The sequence below is a fragment of the Mesoplodon mirus genome (genome assembly GCF_964341445.2).
Source record: "Mesoplodon mirus genome assembly, chromosome: 10".
NCBI classification, from domain to species: Eukaryota; Metazoa; Chordata; class Mammalia; order Artiodactyla; family Ziphiidae; genus Mesoplodon; species Mesoplodon mirus.
This window is the reverse complement of record NC_138986.1, coordinates 50,335,715-50,350,854: the sequence shown is the minus strand read 5'-3', so window position 1 is coordinate 50,350,854 and position 15,140 is coordinate 50,335,715. Positions and strand designations below refer to the sequence as shown.

The 15,140-nt window shown below is 41.9% G+C and overlaps 1 protein-coding gene across 1 annotated transcript in view; it reads left to right on the top strand.

Annotated features, from left to right (window-relative positions):
* Positions 1 to 15,140, top strand: part of ARMC2 (armadillo repeat containing 2) — a 106,002-nt gene that overhangs the window by 22,559 nt on the left and 68,303 nt on the right. Inside the window, exon 6 of the mRNA XM_082633393.1 lies at positions 12,706 to 12,782. Within this exon, the coding sequence (XP_082489519.1) occupies positions 12,706 to 12,782 (77 nt within the window). The remainder of the gene's footprint in view (positions 1 to 12,705; positions 12,783 to 15,140) is intronic.

The window sequence follows — 15,140 nt, the reverse complement described above, 5'->3', positions numbered from 1 at the left end:
CTCATTACCTCCCTTTAGGTTAGTTCGCTGTTGTTGACTCCACCAAAGAGTGGACACTTGATTTATTTTATTCTCCAGTAGAAACTTGGATTAGAATATTTATTTTGGAAACTAATAGTTAAAACAGGAGAGTCCTACAGTTTTCTCTTATCTATGATATCTCACTACTAATCCCTCATAAAATGAACGATTGAGGATTACTCTATTTCATACCATGTTCCTAGATAAGGCTTTTTTCACCCCAGTCTGTGATCCTTTCACCCCCATCCCATCTAGGAACCCCTAAATTCATACCGTGTTCCTGTATAGGGCTTTCTAGGCTTCCCCTAGAAAATTGAGGAGCAATTTTCCTACCATATTAAGAAGTTGTAGAGAATGTTCACTGTATGGACTGTGTGAATTCTTACACTGGTATCTTCCTAAAGAAGCCTTGAACTGGGGAACCAGGGTGGGGAATAGAGCAGGCTCTGTTTTCCAGTCCCAGCCAGTAGTGATGCTAAGACAGGCAGAAGGCCTTGCACTGGACAGGGGCACTCAGAGATATTTTTCTACGACTTTCCATTGGGTCATTGTGGGCAACTGCCCAGTTCAAATTTGCTTAACAAGATTAAATTCCATGGGCCATTTTAAGACCAAATGCTCGTTGCCCTCACTTAGATTTGGGTCTGACTTTGGCTTGTCCACATGTTGTGTGCTTAAAACTCCTCCCACCCCTACTGGCTGCTTGGCAGCTGGTTAGTTTAGCTGAACTGACCTTGTCTGCTGACACAGCCTGAAGAGCTTTGCACACACAGAATTTATATTAGGCAACCTAGTAGTCCTTGTAATGTCGCTTTGCATTCAGAACATTTTTTAAATTAAAGTAAAAATGAAATGTCTCCTTAAGTGGAAGAGGACTTCAAATTGGGACTTTGGGCGTTGAGCACAAAACATCAAACTAGCCCTTGCAACGAATCTTTTCCAGTTAGTGAATAAGAATAGGCTGCGGACCTCAGAGCTGAAACATAAAAGGCAGCAGGAAAACTTGTGTTTCTTTCAGCACTGAACTGAAAAGGAAACATTTATCTTGCTGCACCCATCCTTACAGTAATTAAAGTTGACTAGGAAAAACCAGACAAGAGCTGTTTTCTTTTTTCTTTTTGCAAGCCTTCAGATGGTGCAGAATAATCTGGCAAGCCAGGGTTCATTATGTCTTCCTCAGTCTGGGACAGCAAAGGCATTTTCAGTTACATATTGTACCCCACGAACAGCAAAGGAGAAATCAGTTAGGGACTGGGGGCACTTCTTCCTGACCATCCAGAATTGTGAGGCACTGGCGGCAGCACTAATTGTTTTCTGTTTGCCTTGTTAGGACGGCTTTTGCATCGTATAGTGATTGTGTCTGTTTTGGGTTTGCCATACACCCCGGCAAGTTTAACTTCCAGTAACAGTTTGGCTTTCGGAATCTTTACCTCCTTTAGTCATTGGAAGGAACTTTTGTTGAGGTGATTCCCCCACAAAATATTTTTATACGGTAGGATTAAAACAAACCAGAAAATGGAAACTATTCGCAGTTCTTTCACTAATTACATTTGTGAATCAATCTGGAACACTTGATAGTTGTTTCTGGTAAACATTTAAGTGAGTAATTCCAAGAAATGATCTTTGCTCTGCAGTGGAGTATTCCCAGTCTTGATGCTAAAGCCCTACCCTCAATTAACATGTTTTCATGTTTACACCAGAAAGTGGAAAATGAAGACTCTTGTCAGTGAACTGGGCTGGCAGGAGAAGGGAGGGACGGGATTGCATAAGTGGAAGAGGGGGCAGCAGGAGCCGACAGCGGGCTGAGGGCTGAGGAGGAGTGCGAGCAGCTTGTGTAAAGGGGACAGAGGAAGTGAGGTCACGTTCCCGCGCAGGCTCCTTGCTGCCAGTCCGGCGTGGGAACCTCCACCTTCATGTCAGGGCTTCTTGGGCCAGGGAGAGAAAGGAGTAGCTTAATTCAATGAAACCACATTGATTTTAGGGAAACCTTTAATTTAGAATAAGCTCAGACCTGGGATGGACTGGAGTTTAACTTTATCCTGGTCACGATGGAAAAAGGACTTGCTGAGCAAGGCATCATTGCAAGCAAGGTGGGCGGGGAGGGAGCCCTCTCTCACTTTCCAGGAGAGAACGCAATCTCTAGCCCCTATTGAACTGTCGTCTTCAAACAGCGTGCCAAGTACGACAGTCCATGTGTCTGTTTGAGGAGTCAGTCAAGGTTTGGCAGGCCTGCTCTTAGCAACACCCCGTCTTCTCTTACTTTATGTTGCCATATGTTTTGAAAATAGCTTCCATTAGAATATGTATGTGTGTATATCTCCATCCATCATCCATCCAGTGGTTCTATCTGATGAATCCCTTTATACATCTGCTTTTTCAAACCTTTTAAGGCTTTCTGTATAAATATTGTTCAAACTCTCATGGTTTGGAAATGTGATTTTTAGGAGGAAAGCCCAACAGCAGTCAGTTGTGGAGAGTCAAGAGCTCTTTGTTGGGGGGCCAGAGTCTGTGGATTTAGGATTGGTTCTCTCTCAGCCACTTGATTCAGCTGTATGTTCTTTGACAAGTCTCTGAACACTTTGAGGGGGTGAGTTTTCTAATCTATAAAGTGGAAAAAAGTGTTCTCCTTCACTTCCATCTCCTCCCAGCCCTCACTATAGGCTGTGGAATGATAGCAGTTGGTTTAGAGGTGGGTACATGATCCAAGCCAGACCAATTGAATCCTTCCCTGGGACTTTTGCCAAAGCCTTTGGGGAAAGTGCTCTTTCTCCAAGTTCACAAGCTGTAAAGATGATGTTGTCTTGGAGCCAACAGTGGCTATTTCATTGCCTTGTGGAGGGTGAGTCTGTCTGGGAAGTGATGTATAAACAGAGCCGAGGAATGGAGACAGTGACTGAGTTCAAGGATGACATATAAACCCCTAGATCCAGCTGTGCCTGAGGCCACCACATCCACAATGCAGACTGCTCTGTTTCATGAGCCAGTATGTTCCTTTTTCTTTCTCTCTCTCTTACACTCTTCTTCCTTGCTTCCTTCCTTCCTTCCTTCCTTTTTCTTTTCTTTCCTTTTTTATCTTTCTTGCTTCTTTCCTTTATTGATTTATTTTGACAGGAACAGCTGATGGTACTTAAGATTAGTTTTATGTCACTTGGAATATTGCAACCAAAAGGGTCTAGTTAACCTGCTAGACTTTATGAAATACAGATGAGGACAAGGGGGTAATTTGAGAGCAGACACCTCCTCAGACTTGAGCAAGAAACAAATTTCACTAAAAGCGAGTCTCTTATTTAAGAAAGGTGTATCCAGTAGTCTTTAATTAAAGAAATGACAGGAGAAGTGGGGAAGCCACAGTAGAGGCCCCCTTCAAGATCCAGAGCGTGGGGAATTCCCTGGTGGTCCAGTGGTTAGGGCTCCGTGTTTTCATTGCTGAGGGCCCAGGTTCAGTCCCTGGTCAGGGAACTAAGATCCCATAAGCTGTGCGGCATGGCCAAAAAAAAAGGAAAAGATCCAGAGCGTGAAGTGACACAGGGGGAATAGAGTTGAGGGTGACACACTCTCCTCCTTTGCTGTGATCCAGCCAGTTGGTGTGTGTGTTTATGGGGGAGGGAGTTTGATAGATTAGAACCCAAGGAACCTAGCCTGTAAAGAGGCTTTTCTGTGAGTCATGAAACCTGGTACATACAAACCAAGGGAACACACACTGCAGGTCAAGAAAAATAACAGACCTGGTGGATGGATATTCAGGAAAACTAAAGCTGAAGCTACTGAGCACCCCAGTTCTCTCCCTCCATGGACCATTTTCATTCTTCAACAAATACATGGCTCTGTTTCAAGATAAATAATGTTAGCACAAGAGTTAACATGGGGGGGCTTCCCTGGTGGCGCAGTGGTTGAGAGTCCGCCTGCCGATGCAGGGGACACGGGTTCGTGCCCCGATCCCGGAAGATCCCACATGCCGCGGAGCGGCTGGGCCCGCGAGCCATGGCCGCGGAGCCTGTGTGTCCGGAGCCTGTGCTCCGCAACGGGAGAGGCCACAGCAGTGAGAGGCCCGCGTACAGCAAAAAAAAAAAAAAAAAAAAAAAAAAAAGAGTTAACATGGAACTTGAGCATGGGCTTTGTGAGGAACATAACAAAAGACAGATGAAGGAAATGGATCACAAAAGGAACTACCCTCCAAGAATAAGGAGAGTTAAAACAATTGTCCATAGTGTCAGAGAAATTACAGATAATGTCGTTACCCTCTTTTTAAAAAAAGACGAAAAGAGCTCTTTGTTGGGTTATAAGAATTCAAGTTAGAGATTTTAAGCCCACATAAAGAATGAAAATATGCTCACAGTTCTCAAAAAAGAAATGAAAGAAAAATGTATAAACTTGGAGAGAAAAGCCACATTAGAAATTAAAAGTGAGAATAAAAGCAGCTGAAAATGCAATCAGACATGGTGGATAAGCTAGAGGAAATCATACATAAAGAAATGAATAAGAAAATAGAAAAATCACCAGAGAGATTAAGATAGGTATGGAAGGAATGACACTTGTATTCCTGAAGAGGAAAGTCGTCCTTGTCCTCCCCCTCCCCGTCCTCCATCTTACTTTGACTAAGTGCTAGGCACTCTTCCAAGTGATTTACATGTATTAACTCATTTAATATTCACAACAACCCACTGAGAACGGCAGAGATAATGAAAAGAAAAATATCAACATAATAGAAGGCAACTTTCTGAAATAAAGATTTGAATCTGAAGCTCCAATGGACACATCATGTCCCAACAAAATTCGATATGGAGTAATCCACACTAAGACATCTCCAGTAGTGCTCAGCACCGGAATACTACCCAGTACATAGTACACACTCCATTAGTAATTGTTGATTGGGTGGGTAAATGCGAGAAGGTATCCTATGGCCATCAGGCTGAACAAGCAAGTCACATAGAAGGAAAAAAAGGCAGGCTGCCTCTGGCTCTGTTAGAGCTCCTCTCGGTGCCACAAGACAGTGGAGTAAGGCTTATGAAGTCCTAAGTACAGGAAGGATAACCCAAGAATTACATTGCCAGCCAAGTTCCTTCAGCAAAAAGGCAACAGACATTTTCAAATGCGAATGGATTTGGGGACTATGGTACTCATGCACTTTCTGGAAAACTTTTTGACAACAAAATGATGAGTCAAAATTCAGAACTCGAATGGAGAAGCTATGGTAAAAGCATTCATGGTGAGTTAAATGAATTAAACTCATGGTGAGTTACTGAAAGCTAAACAACTCTGAAAACGATGGTTACGGAACAGAAACCTTGACAGTGTAATATTAGCATAAAGAACCAAAACTGGTACTTGGGAGGAAGTGTGAGTACTAATCGCTTCACTTCATAGTACGGAGTAGATTTGTCAGCAGCTATAGTCTGAAATTGAAATATATAGTTAAAAAAGAGTGATTTTAGCCTCCTAATGTTTTTCATTCTTTTCTTAACTTTAGAGAAATCTTTTAGAAACTAATGTCTCTTGTGAAGACCCATTCATCTGAAGTTCTACAATTCCTTCGGTTTCACCTCAATTTCTGTTTCTCTGTCATACATATTCAAGTAAAATTTATACTTCCTACTTTTTAATCACAACGACACGTATGCTATGATCCCATTTATATGTATCTTTTATCTGCCCTTCCCTCTAAGTTGCCCTTCTGTTCTTTCATTCTTTTATCTTTTCATCTGAATATATGCAAAATATGTCTGGAATGATGTTTGCCACACATTAACGATATTTATTTCTGGGTGGTGGGATCTTAGATGGTTTTCTAAATCTTCTTTGTACTTCTTATATTGCCTGGCCTTAAAAAATAATAAATATATCATTTTTTCAAAAATAATGAAGTCATTATTCTTTTAAGAAATTAATTAATGTGGCTGAGAAACTGTTTGCATTCGGAAAAGACAGTCATTGATCAAAATGACTTTGTAGAATCCCGCCTTATTTGACAGCTTCCATTCGATAAGAATTTGTTGATAAGCAAAGCCCTGCGCTAGCGGGGTTGGGAGGTACACAAATGGACCCTGTCCATGAGAACCTTACCAGCATGTCAGGCTCTGAGGCTCAAGTGCGGTCCCTAGACCAGCAGCATCAGTATCACGTGGGAGCTTGTTAGAAATGCAGGATCTCACGCTCCACCCCAGACCTGCTGAATTAGAATCTGCATTTTTATAAGGTATCCAAGTGATTTGAATTCACACAAAGTTTTAGAAGCACTATTCAATGATTGACTCTAATGCTGGAGGAATCAAAGGAGAATTGAAAGAAAGCGCCTTGGGAGTTTAGAGGTGAGAGCACCTAACTCTGACTTAAAGATCAGGGAAGGTTTCCTGGGGTCTGTGGAGTTTGGGTTGCCCCTTGAGGCTGGTTTTCAAAAGAGGTGGGGCTCTATGTTCTTTGCTAAAGGAGCAGCATAATCAGAGGGGGATTGGACTTGGTGGTGGCAGGTTCAAAGAAAGGCAGATGGCCCAGTGTAGTGGAAGCATGGATCCTGAGGCTGTAGACTACGTGGAGTGCTGAGAGGTTTTCAGGAGAGTGATGCTGGCAGCCGCGTGAAGGAGGATCGGAGACGGGGGAGCAGTAGCAGTTCTGGTGGGAGACGGTGATGTGTGAGCTGGAGCAGCCCACTGGGACATTGGGATGGAGAGCAGATCATGGAAACCGGTGTGGAATCATTTCCACAGTAACGCCACGGAAGAGGGTAGTGCCAGCAACTCTCCCCTGTGCTGAAGTACCCGTAGCTGCCGCAGTGAAAAGTTACAGCGCTTCTCACGTGAGGCGCCTTGAGACTGGAGCTGTGCAGGTGAAGGGGAGCGTGAAACTGTGGGCTTTTAAGCTAAGGGAATTGAAGCCTAACTAAGTTAAGCTAATGCGGTTAGCTACAAAGCAGTGTCCAATCAAGTTTCTGCATATAGAACTTGAGTAATAACCAGTTAGTGATCATTGAAAAAGGTACAAGAATACATGCAAAATGTATATTTTAAATCTTAGACCACCAGCCCAATGCTATGGTTACCTTGGAGGACTTTATCAAAATTTTGATCTTAGGACCATTCCTTTAAAATCATGTTCTTTAATTTCACTGTGTTTCTCTTTAACCATTTAAGTAGAATTCTATTTTAGTGTTAGTTATTAAGACAGAGTGCTAATGTCTAGAAACTGTGCATCTGGTGTTTCAGGCTATGAAGACATGATAAAGGGACCACCACCTTTTGATGGTGGTATTCTTAAATTGCAGTAAAAAAAATCAAAGAGACTACAAAGCAGGGGCCAGCAAACTAAGGCCCATGGGCCAAATCCAGCCTATTACCTGTTTTTGTAAATAAAGTTTTATTGGAACACAGTCACGCCCATTCATTTACCTACTGTCCCTGGCTGTTTTCACACTATAGCCACAGAACTGAGTAGTTGTGATAGAGACTGAGTGACTGCAGAGCCTAAGATATTTACTACCTGACTGGAATCTATGCAACTTGACTCTAATTCTAAAAATGAAGTGTCATCTTCTTAGGGCAAGGAAAATGTTAGCTCAGATTTCCTAAATTTCTTTTTATCATGTATATCCTTTAAAATTTCCTTTTCCATTTTTTTACATGTAATTTTTTCCCAAATGGAAAGAAATTTATTATATATTTTTTCTTAATTCCAAATCCTACCGTTTAGTCTGCTGCTTAATATCTTTTTAGCTATTGCTCCAGAGAAGGAGTCAACAATCTATAGCCCTGGAGCAAGATCTGGCCAGTCGTCTGTTTCTTTGTTTGTTTGTTTGTTTTATAGCCCTTCAGCTGAGAATTTTTTTCTGCATTTTAAAATCATTACATTTTAAACGGTTACAAAAGTACCTACATTAATAGCCTCTGTTTTGCCACTTGGCCCACAAAGTGTAAAATATATACTGTCTGGCTCTTTAAGAAAAAGTTGCTGACCCCTGACTAAAGAACCCCAGTCATAATAATTGGAAGAACTGTCTGAATTATAGCAAAATCTGAATTTTGGAATACTTTTAAAGAAATATACTTTTCTTTCTTTGGAGTGTAAATGATCCAGAAGTAGATGTTGCCAATGTGACTGATGCATGGATGGGCAGTAGTAACTCGGTCAGTGTATGACGTTGCCCTGGCTACAGAGCTTGGTTCTGGTTGTTCAGAGTGAAAGGTGGGACTCTTGTTAATGATTGGGAGAAGGGGACCTTGTTTTTGCTCTGAAACATGTGGGCTACAGCAGAGAGACCTGGGAGTGCCATACGCACTATGCTTTCCTCAGGACTCCAACCGGATTACAGATGGAACCAGAGGAAGGGCAGAGCTCAGAGAACTGCAGAAAGGTGGAGCCAGTGCCCTGATCACACCACACCTAAAACCCACCCCTAGTGCTTGACTTTTGGGTTACATGAGCCAATACCAGTTACTGTTTAAGTCAGTTAGAATTAGGTTTCTGTTATTTGTAGATGAAGATATCCTAATGAAATGGTCTTTTGGGGGCTTTAAGAAGGATTTCACAGGGCTTCCCTGGTGGCGCAGTGGTTGAGAGTCCACCTGCTGATGTAGGGGACACGGGTTCCTGCCCCAGTCCGGGAAGATCCCACATGCCGCAGAGCAGCTGGGCCCGTGAGCCATGGCCACTGGGCCTGCGTGTCCGGAGCCTGTGCTCCGCAACGGGAGAGGTCACAGCAGTGAGAGGCCTGCGTACCTCAAAAAAAAAGAGAAGGATTTCACAAAAGAGCTTTAAAGAATATTTTCTGGAATTGTTTTATTCTTGGTACATCAAAAGATATTCCAAAAAAAATTAATTATGGTCTTTAACAGCATGGAACAGAAAGCTGAGAAGAAGAACACTTATACTGGATGTTTGAATCAAGATCTAGAAACATTTAATAGGCAGAAACCCTTTGCCAAGTATAACACTGAAATTTAATGAGTCCAACATAGATGGGGGAAATCTGCCTTTAGCTGCATATGGAAGAAAAGACGAGAATTGACCAACACTGTGATGTGACCACCAAAACGGCTCATGCAGTTTTAGGCTGCATCATATAGAAGCTTTCCTCTTTGCTCCTCAGGCCATACCTTTAGCTCAGTGCTGGGTTCCAGACAAACTGACACTCACTCTGAGTAACTGAACAGGCTGACGGAGAGATTTGATGAGGAACAGTTGAAGGGACTGGAGTTTGTTAATGACAACAGTGATGACAGCCGTGATAGTAGTAAACACTTGCTGAGTATTTACTGTGTGCCTGGAACTGTGCTAAGCGATTCCACATCACGTCGTTGAATCCTCACCACAGCCTTACGTTGGGGGCACTGTTCTTTACCACCCCCTCATATGCAGATACGGAAACCAAAGCTTAGGTTAAAAACTTAACCCGAGGTCACACAGCTAAGAAGTGGCGGAACCATAGGATTTAAGCTGTAGGGGATGAACTTAAGTGGTGACCACGACGATGGTCAAGAGAAAGAAGGATAAAGATTTGTTTCATTAGCAGAGCCAAGATCAATGGGTAAAAGTTACAGTGAGACAGTTCTTCTTTGAGTACAAGGGCATCTAGTCTTGAGCAGAGAGCGAATTTCTTTTCTGGATGCCTCTCTCCCCGCTTCATGCTTTCTGTGGGTCCTGAGCTGCGCGGAAACCCTGTTAGGCTTACCCTCTCCAGACCAGACGGTTCTTCCTCCATCCTCATCTTCCTGGACCTGTCAGTCATGCTCACTTTCTCAACATGCTGGACTGCACGAGAGCATGTTTTCTCTGTCTTCTTGCTTTGGACTCGTTTTCCTGTGTCTGTCCTTTACCTGTGACTATCTGAGACAAGGCCGTGTCCTGAGATTCTGGTCTTTGAGCCACTCTTCTGATAACTCTAGTCCCGGAGTACTGCTTTGACTTTTCACGGAGCTCCTTTCCTGATTTCCACATCTCCTTTGCTGACGCTCCGTTTTTCATCAGAAACTCAACATGGCAAAACAGAGACCTGCTTTACCCCTCAAACCGTGCTGCTCTCACACCTCCCCATTTCTGTATGGCAACCCTGCTGTCCTGTTCCTCCAGCTCTGCCTTTTCATCTTTCTTCTGCCTGAAATCATCCACTGAACCCTATCAACTTTTCATTTATAGGGTCTCTTGAATTTGTTCCTGCTTCTCCAGTCCCACTATCACCTTCAAAGAATGAGTCCTTGTTACTTCCCTCCAAGTCTCCTAAATACTTTCATCATCACATAACTCCAAACCTCACCATTTCCTCGTATAAGAACCTAGGACAGACCCTTATTGCCCATCTAATTGGGTCCATTGATTCAATGCAGAGTTTCAGACGGCTGTTCCTGATACCTGCCAGCAGAGACCTATTCCTACATTGCTGGCCCTGTGCGGTTACCCCCTTACCCTACCCACCAGGCTTCTCGTGCTCCTCCTTACCTTCACTCATGCTACTCCCCCCCCCACCCCACTGAGAGCAGTGTTGTCATTTGTCAGTTTGACTTTTACGCTTTTAAGTCCCACCCTGTGGTCCACTTCTCCCTCTCAGTAATCACTTCCTCCTCAGCATCCCTCTAGTCCTTGTCACCTGCTGAATTTCACGTTCTAGTATTTGATTAGAGAATCCATTAGAATTTTCCATTAAAAAAAAGAAAAACGTCCTTAGTTCCTCAAAGTAGATTTTAAACTTCTGGGCAATGTCTTATACGTTCTTTATCACAGTAACACCCAGCACGGGGCTGCTCAGACAGGTGCTTGTTGACTCGGAACAAAAGAGAAAAAGAATATTGACAATTTATTAAGTTCTTCAAACATACCAGTCACTGTGCTCAGTAGAGACATTGCCCTTATTTTAAGAAAAGGAAAACAAGGCCAAGAGGTTAAGTAACTTACCAAGGCCACATGGCTGACAATACTTGGACCCAGGATTAGACCCCAGGGAGTTTAGGTCCAGAGCCTGCACACTCAACCACTGTACCATGATGATCACACAGAGGATTAGTGGATGCCGACCCTGCGCTCTTCTTGAGAACCAGTAGGACCCAGCACTGTCAAGGTTTGGTATTTGATAAGAAGGACCCCTCTTAACTGCCCCTCCAAATGGGGACACACAAATGTGGTATTTACGGAGGCAGCCTCATCACGGCCATGTCCTCAGGGAGGATGGATCAGGGACTTGCATTAGATGCAAACTATCCTGCTTGATTTCAGTAGCTGTTTAGGACCATAATGAAAAGAAAGGCTTGTCTCTGTGGTCCTCAAACTTTCTTGCTATTTCTAGAATTGAAGTCTGGGAACTTCCTTGGCCTTACACCCTGCCAAACTTTTGGTATTCTACCTTTTCATAGTGTTGTTTTTCTTTACTTCTGTCTTCTTTGAGATCTCCATTTGCATCTCTACTCTGAGAGTGTTGACAGAAAGGCTCCCATCCCCATTTCTTTCTTGGATTGGCCAGAACATCTTGCTACCAGATCTATGATTTTACTGTATATAAAAATAAAGCAATTGTTTCAGAGTAGTAAATAAGTAGACCCTTTTGGGGAGAGTAACTCGATCTTTTCTCTATTGTACGATAAAAGGAAGTGTTAAATCAAGTGTTTTTTAAAAAAGGAAATGTTTATGGAAAAAACGGTATTTGGAGAAACGAATCCTTGGGGCAGTATTCAAGGCCAAGGGCCAAGACACAGCACTGAACATTTGCTGCGGATCTCACTACACAGGAAGCAGGAGCAGTGGACAGCCACAGATGTTCATGGGTGACCCTGGCCACATGAGTGTGCATTCTTTATGATTTTTGCGGCAAATATTATATTTGATGGCGAAAATGAAATTTTTGTTGTAAAACTTGCACTATTATTCTCTAAGTAGTTTTTTTTTTTACCTTGGAATTTTGTACAGATATTTAAAAGTAAATGTTTTAAGTATCAGCTCTAGCTAAAGAGAAGTTACGTCCTTCATAGACCATCTCTACATTGTATATAAGCTTCAAAACAAAAAACCCAGGCATATAATCCTGCTGTTGGCCAGCCACCAAATTTTCATTTGAAACACAAAATATTTGTCATCTGGGGACTGCTTGAATTTACCTTCGATTTTTTATCATGTCAAATATTTCTTTAACAAAAAAATTTTTTAGAGAATATTAATTAATTTTAAAATTATAAAATGAAGACAGGAGACTTAGTGATTTAGTGGAAAGAGCAGTGAATTGGAAAAATGAGACGTGCGTTCCAGATCTGACCCTGCCGTGTGATCCTCGCCACATCTGACCAATTTGGGAACAGTCTTCTTGCCTGGAGCACGTGTGTACCAGAGTGTGAGAGAAAGAGGTCTTTTCCAGCCCCTAAACGCTACTAGGCCTTTGTGATTCAAGCATACCAGAGTTCTTTCTTACTGCAACAGTGACCTCTTGTGGTGTAGATCCTTAATCAGTTTTTTTGATTTGCAAAATAAACTTTGGATTTATTTTGTTGTTGTTTCTAGTAGCTGTATTTCATATTGTAAAGCAAATCTGACTTGTCTTTAAAAGGTAAATCTCAGTTGAAAATCAGAGGTTGCTTTAAATGAAATATGGAGTACCAAACTCCATTTCTGGTTTCTTTAGAAATTATATTTAGCCAACTGTTGACTCTTGACACTTAACAAAAAGAGAACTGCTTTGGCTTTTGTGCTGAGTGTTGTGTGTATTCCTCTTCCTCCCAGGGACCAGGAGAAGAGGCGTTCAGGGGCCTCCTTATGCTCCCGAAGCTCAGACCGGAGCAGGCTAGACGCCAAAACAGGTGAGGCTCCTGTGTTCTTAGAGGTCCCCAGCACTCCTTCATCTTATCCTCAGAATCTCCGTCTGTAGGATAATCATTTGCACTAAAGAGGTCTGATGTTGGCTCACTCTTTGAAAATTCCAGGAACTTAGTCCAGCTTGGTCACATGTCGGCATTTATTTTGATAAATTTTTATTATTTTCACAACAGTCTTAGCACTCTTACCGTTACCCAGCTCTAGTGCCTCAAGCATCTGTAGATTACAATCTTAATGACTGCACAGAAATTATTTTGTGAAAGCACTTGGAAGGTTGCAAAACTTGACATCCACATTGTTCTTAAGTTCAATACTTGAGTCAAAATCGTGGCTCCCTTAAATGAAACTATATTAACTATATGAAATCAGCCCTTTGCAACTTTAAACTGTTTGAGAAAGTATATAACAATATAAATCACAGGCTAGAAATGCTACAAAGTGTATTCATACAATGGAACATAGCAGTTAGAAAAATGAACCAGAGCACATTTATAATATTGAATGAAATGACTACAAACATAACATTACATGAAAAAATTAAGTTGGAAAAACAATGCCATGTGTTGTTTATGGTTACAGATCTATGTGGTAAACATGTAAAGTCAAGCATGATAAAAATAATCATTCAATTTAGAGTGGTGGTAACCCCTGGGGAGGGGAATGGATGGGGTAGGCACACAGAGAGCATTAACAATATCTGTAATGTTTATTTCTTTGAAATAAGGAGGAGAATGAAAATACAGTTAGTATTTGACCAAACTATTTGTGGGTACACAGGTGTTTGTTATATTCTTCATACTTTTTTTGGTCACATGATCTTTTATGAAACCAAACTAATATTCAGTTCAAAAATATTTTATTACCTTCAGAACTAATTTCTTATCAATCAAATGACTTTTGTGACCAATGGGAATTTCTGTAGTACTTAGGAAAATCTTAGACTGATTTCCTCATCAGCATTGTTACTAAGCATCTTACGTGTACATGCTAAAAACAGCAGCCAATAAACATTGTGTCAAGTTTTTGTGTCCCCAACTCGAAGCTGTGGTTAAGAACTATAACAACTGAGACAGCAAAATCTTCAAAAACATGCTGAAATTTCTGCTTGACTTACCCAATTTCCTGTTGAATCATAATTTTTATATCTAGCAAACTGTGAACCTAGATGAAAGTGCTTTCTAAATGGGTTGTTGCCCAGGACTGAGACAAACTGTATTTATTTGTCATCTGTGGATCTTAAAAAGTAGTCACATGACTCTAGGCTTCAGTTTCTAGGGTAGAAGCTGGGTTAGTGTATAACATGGGGTTTTGGTGGAGAGCAGAGTTGGAGGAGGTGTGTGACGTGAAAGGCCATAGCCGGACACCACTGCTTGCAAAGGGGTTCCTGGGAGAGGGTTGAAAGCAGACTTACGCCACAGTGTCTGGCAAACTTCTGTTCTGAGAAGAAACATTCAGAAGGGCCTACGAGGGCCTTTCCTTTCCAAAGGCTAAATAAACTGCTCTGTGATTTCTGGCTCACCCCTGTAATTCAGCTCTTCCTGGGGTGAACACGTTATCAGTTTTGGTTGTCCTGACAAACGGTTTGATAATCGTGGTTTCTCACAGAGCGGTCCTGCTAAAGAGCATGTCGCATAGAAGGTGAAAAGGCTGATTTGAACTGATTGGACTTGAAGTCTGTATTTCTAATACATTTAAGTGTGTCATAAATAGTTGTCTATTATATTTTTTGCCTGGCTTATTATCTCCTGGCTTTCCCCTTGCCTTGATATATGTTGAATTTATTCGCATACTTTGGACTTTGACTATGCCTGATACCTGGGAATATGAGCCACTATGGCTTTTTCATATTGCTTGAATAGTCATGTTTACTTTTAGGATCCATAACCATAATTTATCAATGTTAGGGAAGATTCATAAAAGTAATAATCCAAAAGATGGAGATGGTGGTCTGCAATCCTTTTCCTGCAATTCTGAAACCCCAAAAGCTCTGAAAGCTGAAGTACTGCACAAACTCATTTAGTGGCAATGCCTGACCCTCACTGACGGGAGGCCAGTTACAGTCTTTGTTTCTTTAGTGTGAGTATTCCCATGTTTTGCTGCAGGGTGCTGCCTTAGGAGACCCCGCTGGGGGTGGTATGTCATGCAGTGTGGGCACCATATTGCCTTACTCAAATTCAAAATTTTCTGAATCCCCAACCACGTCTGGTCCCAAAGGTTTTGGCTACGGGATTGTGAACTGATATGGACTGGTTTTGTCCTAAAGACAATTCAACTATGTGTTTTGGTGAATTCTTCCTTTTGGGTTGGGCAGATTCTGTGCAACCTTGCTATGAAAACCATTG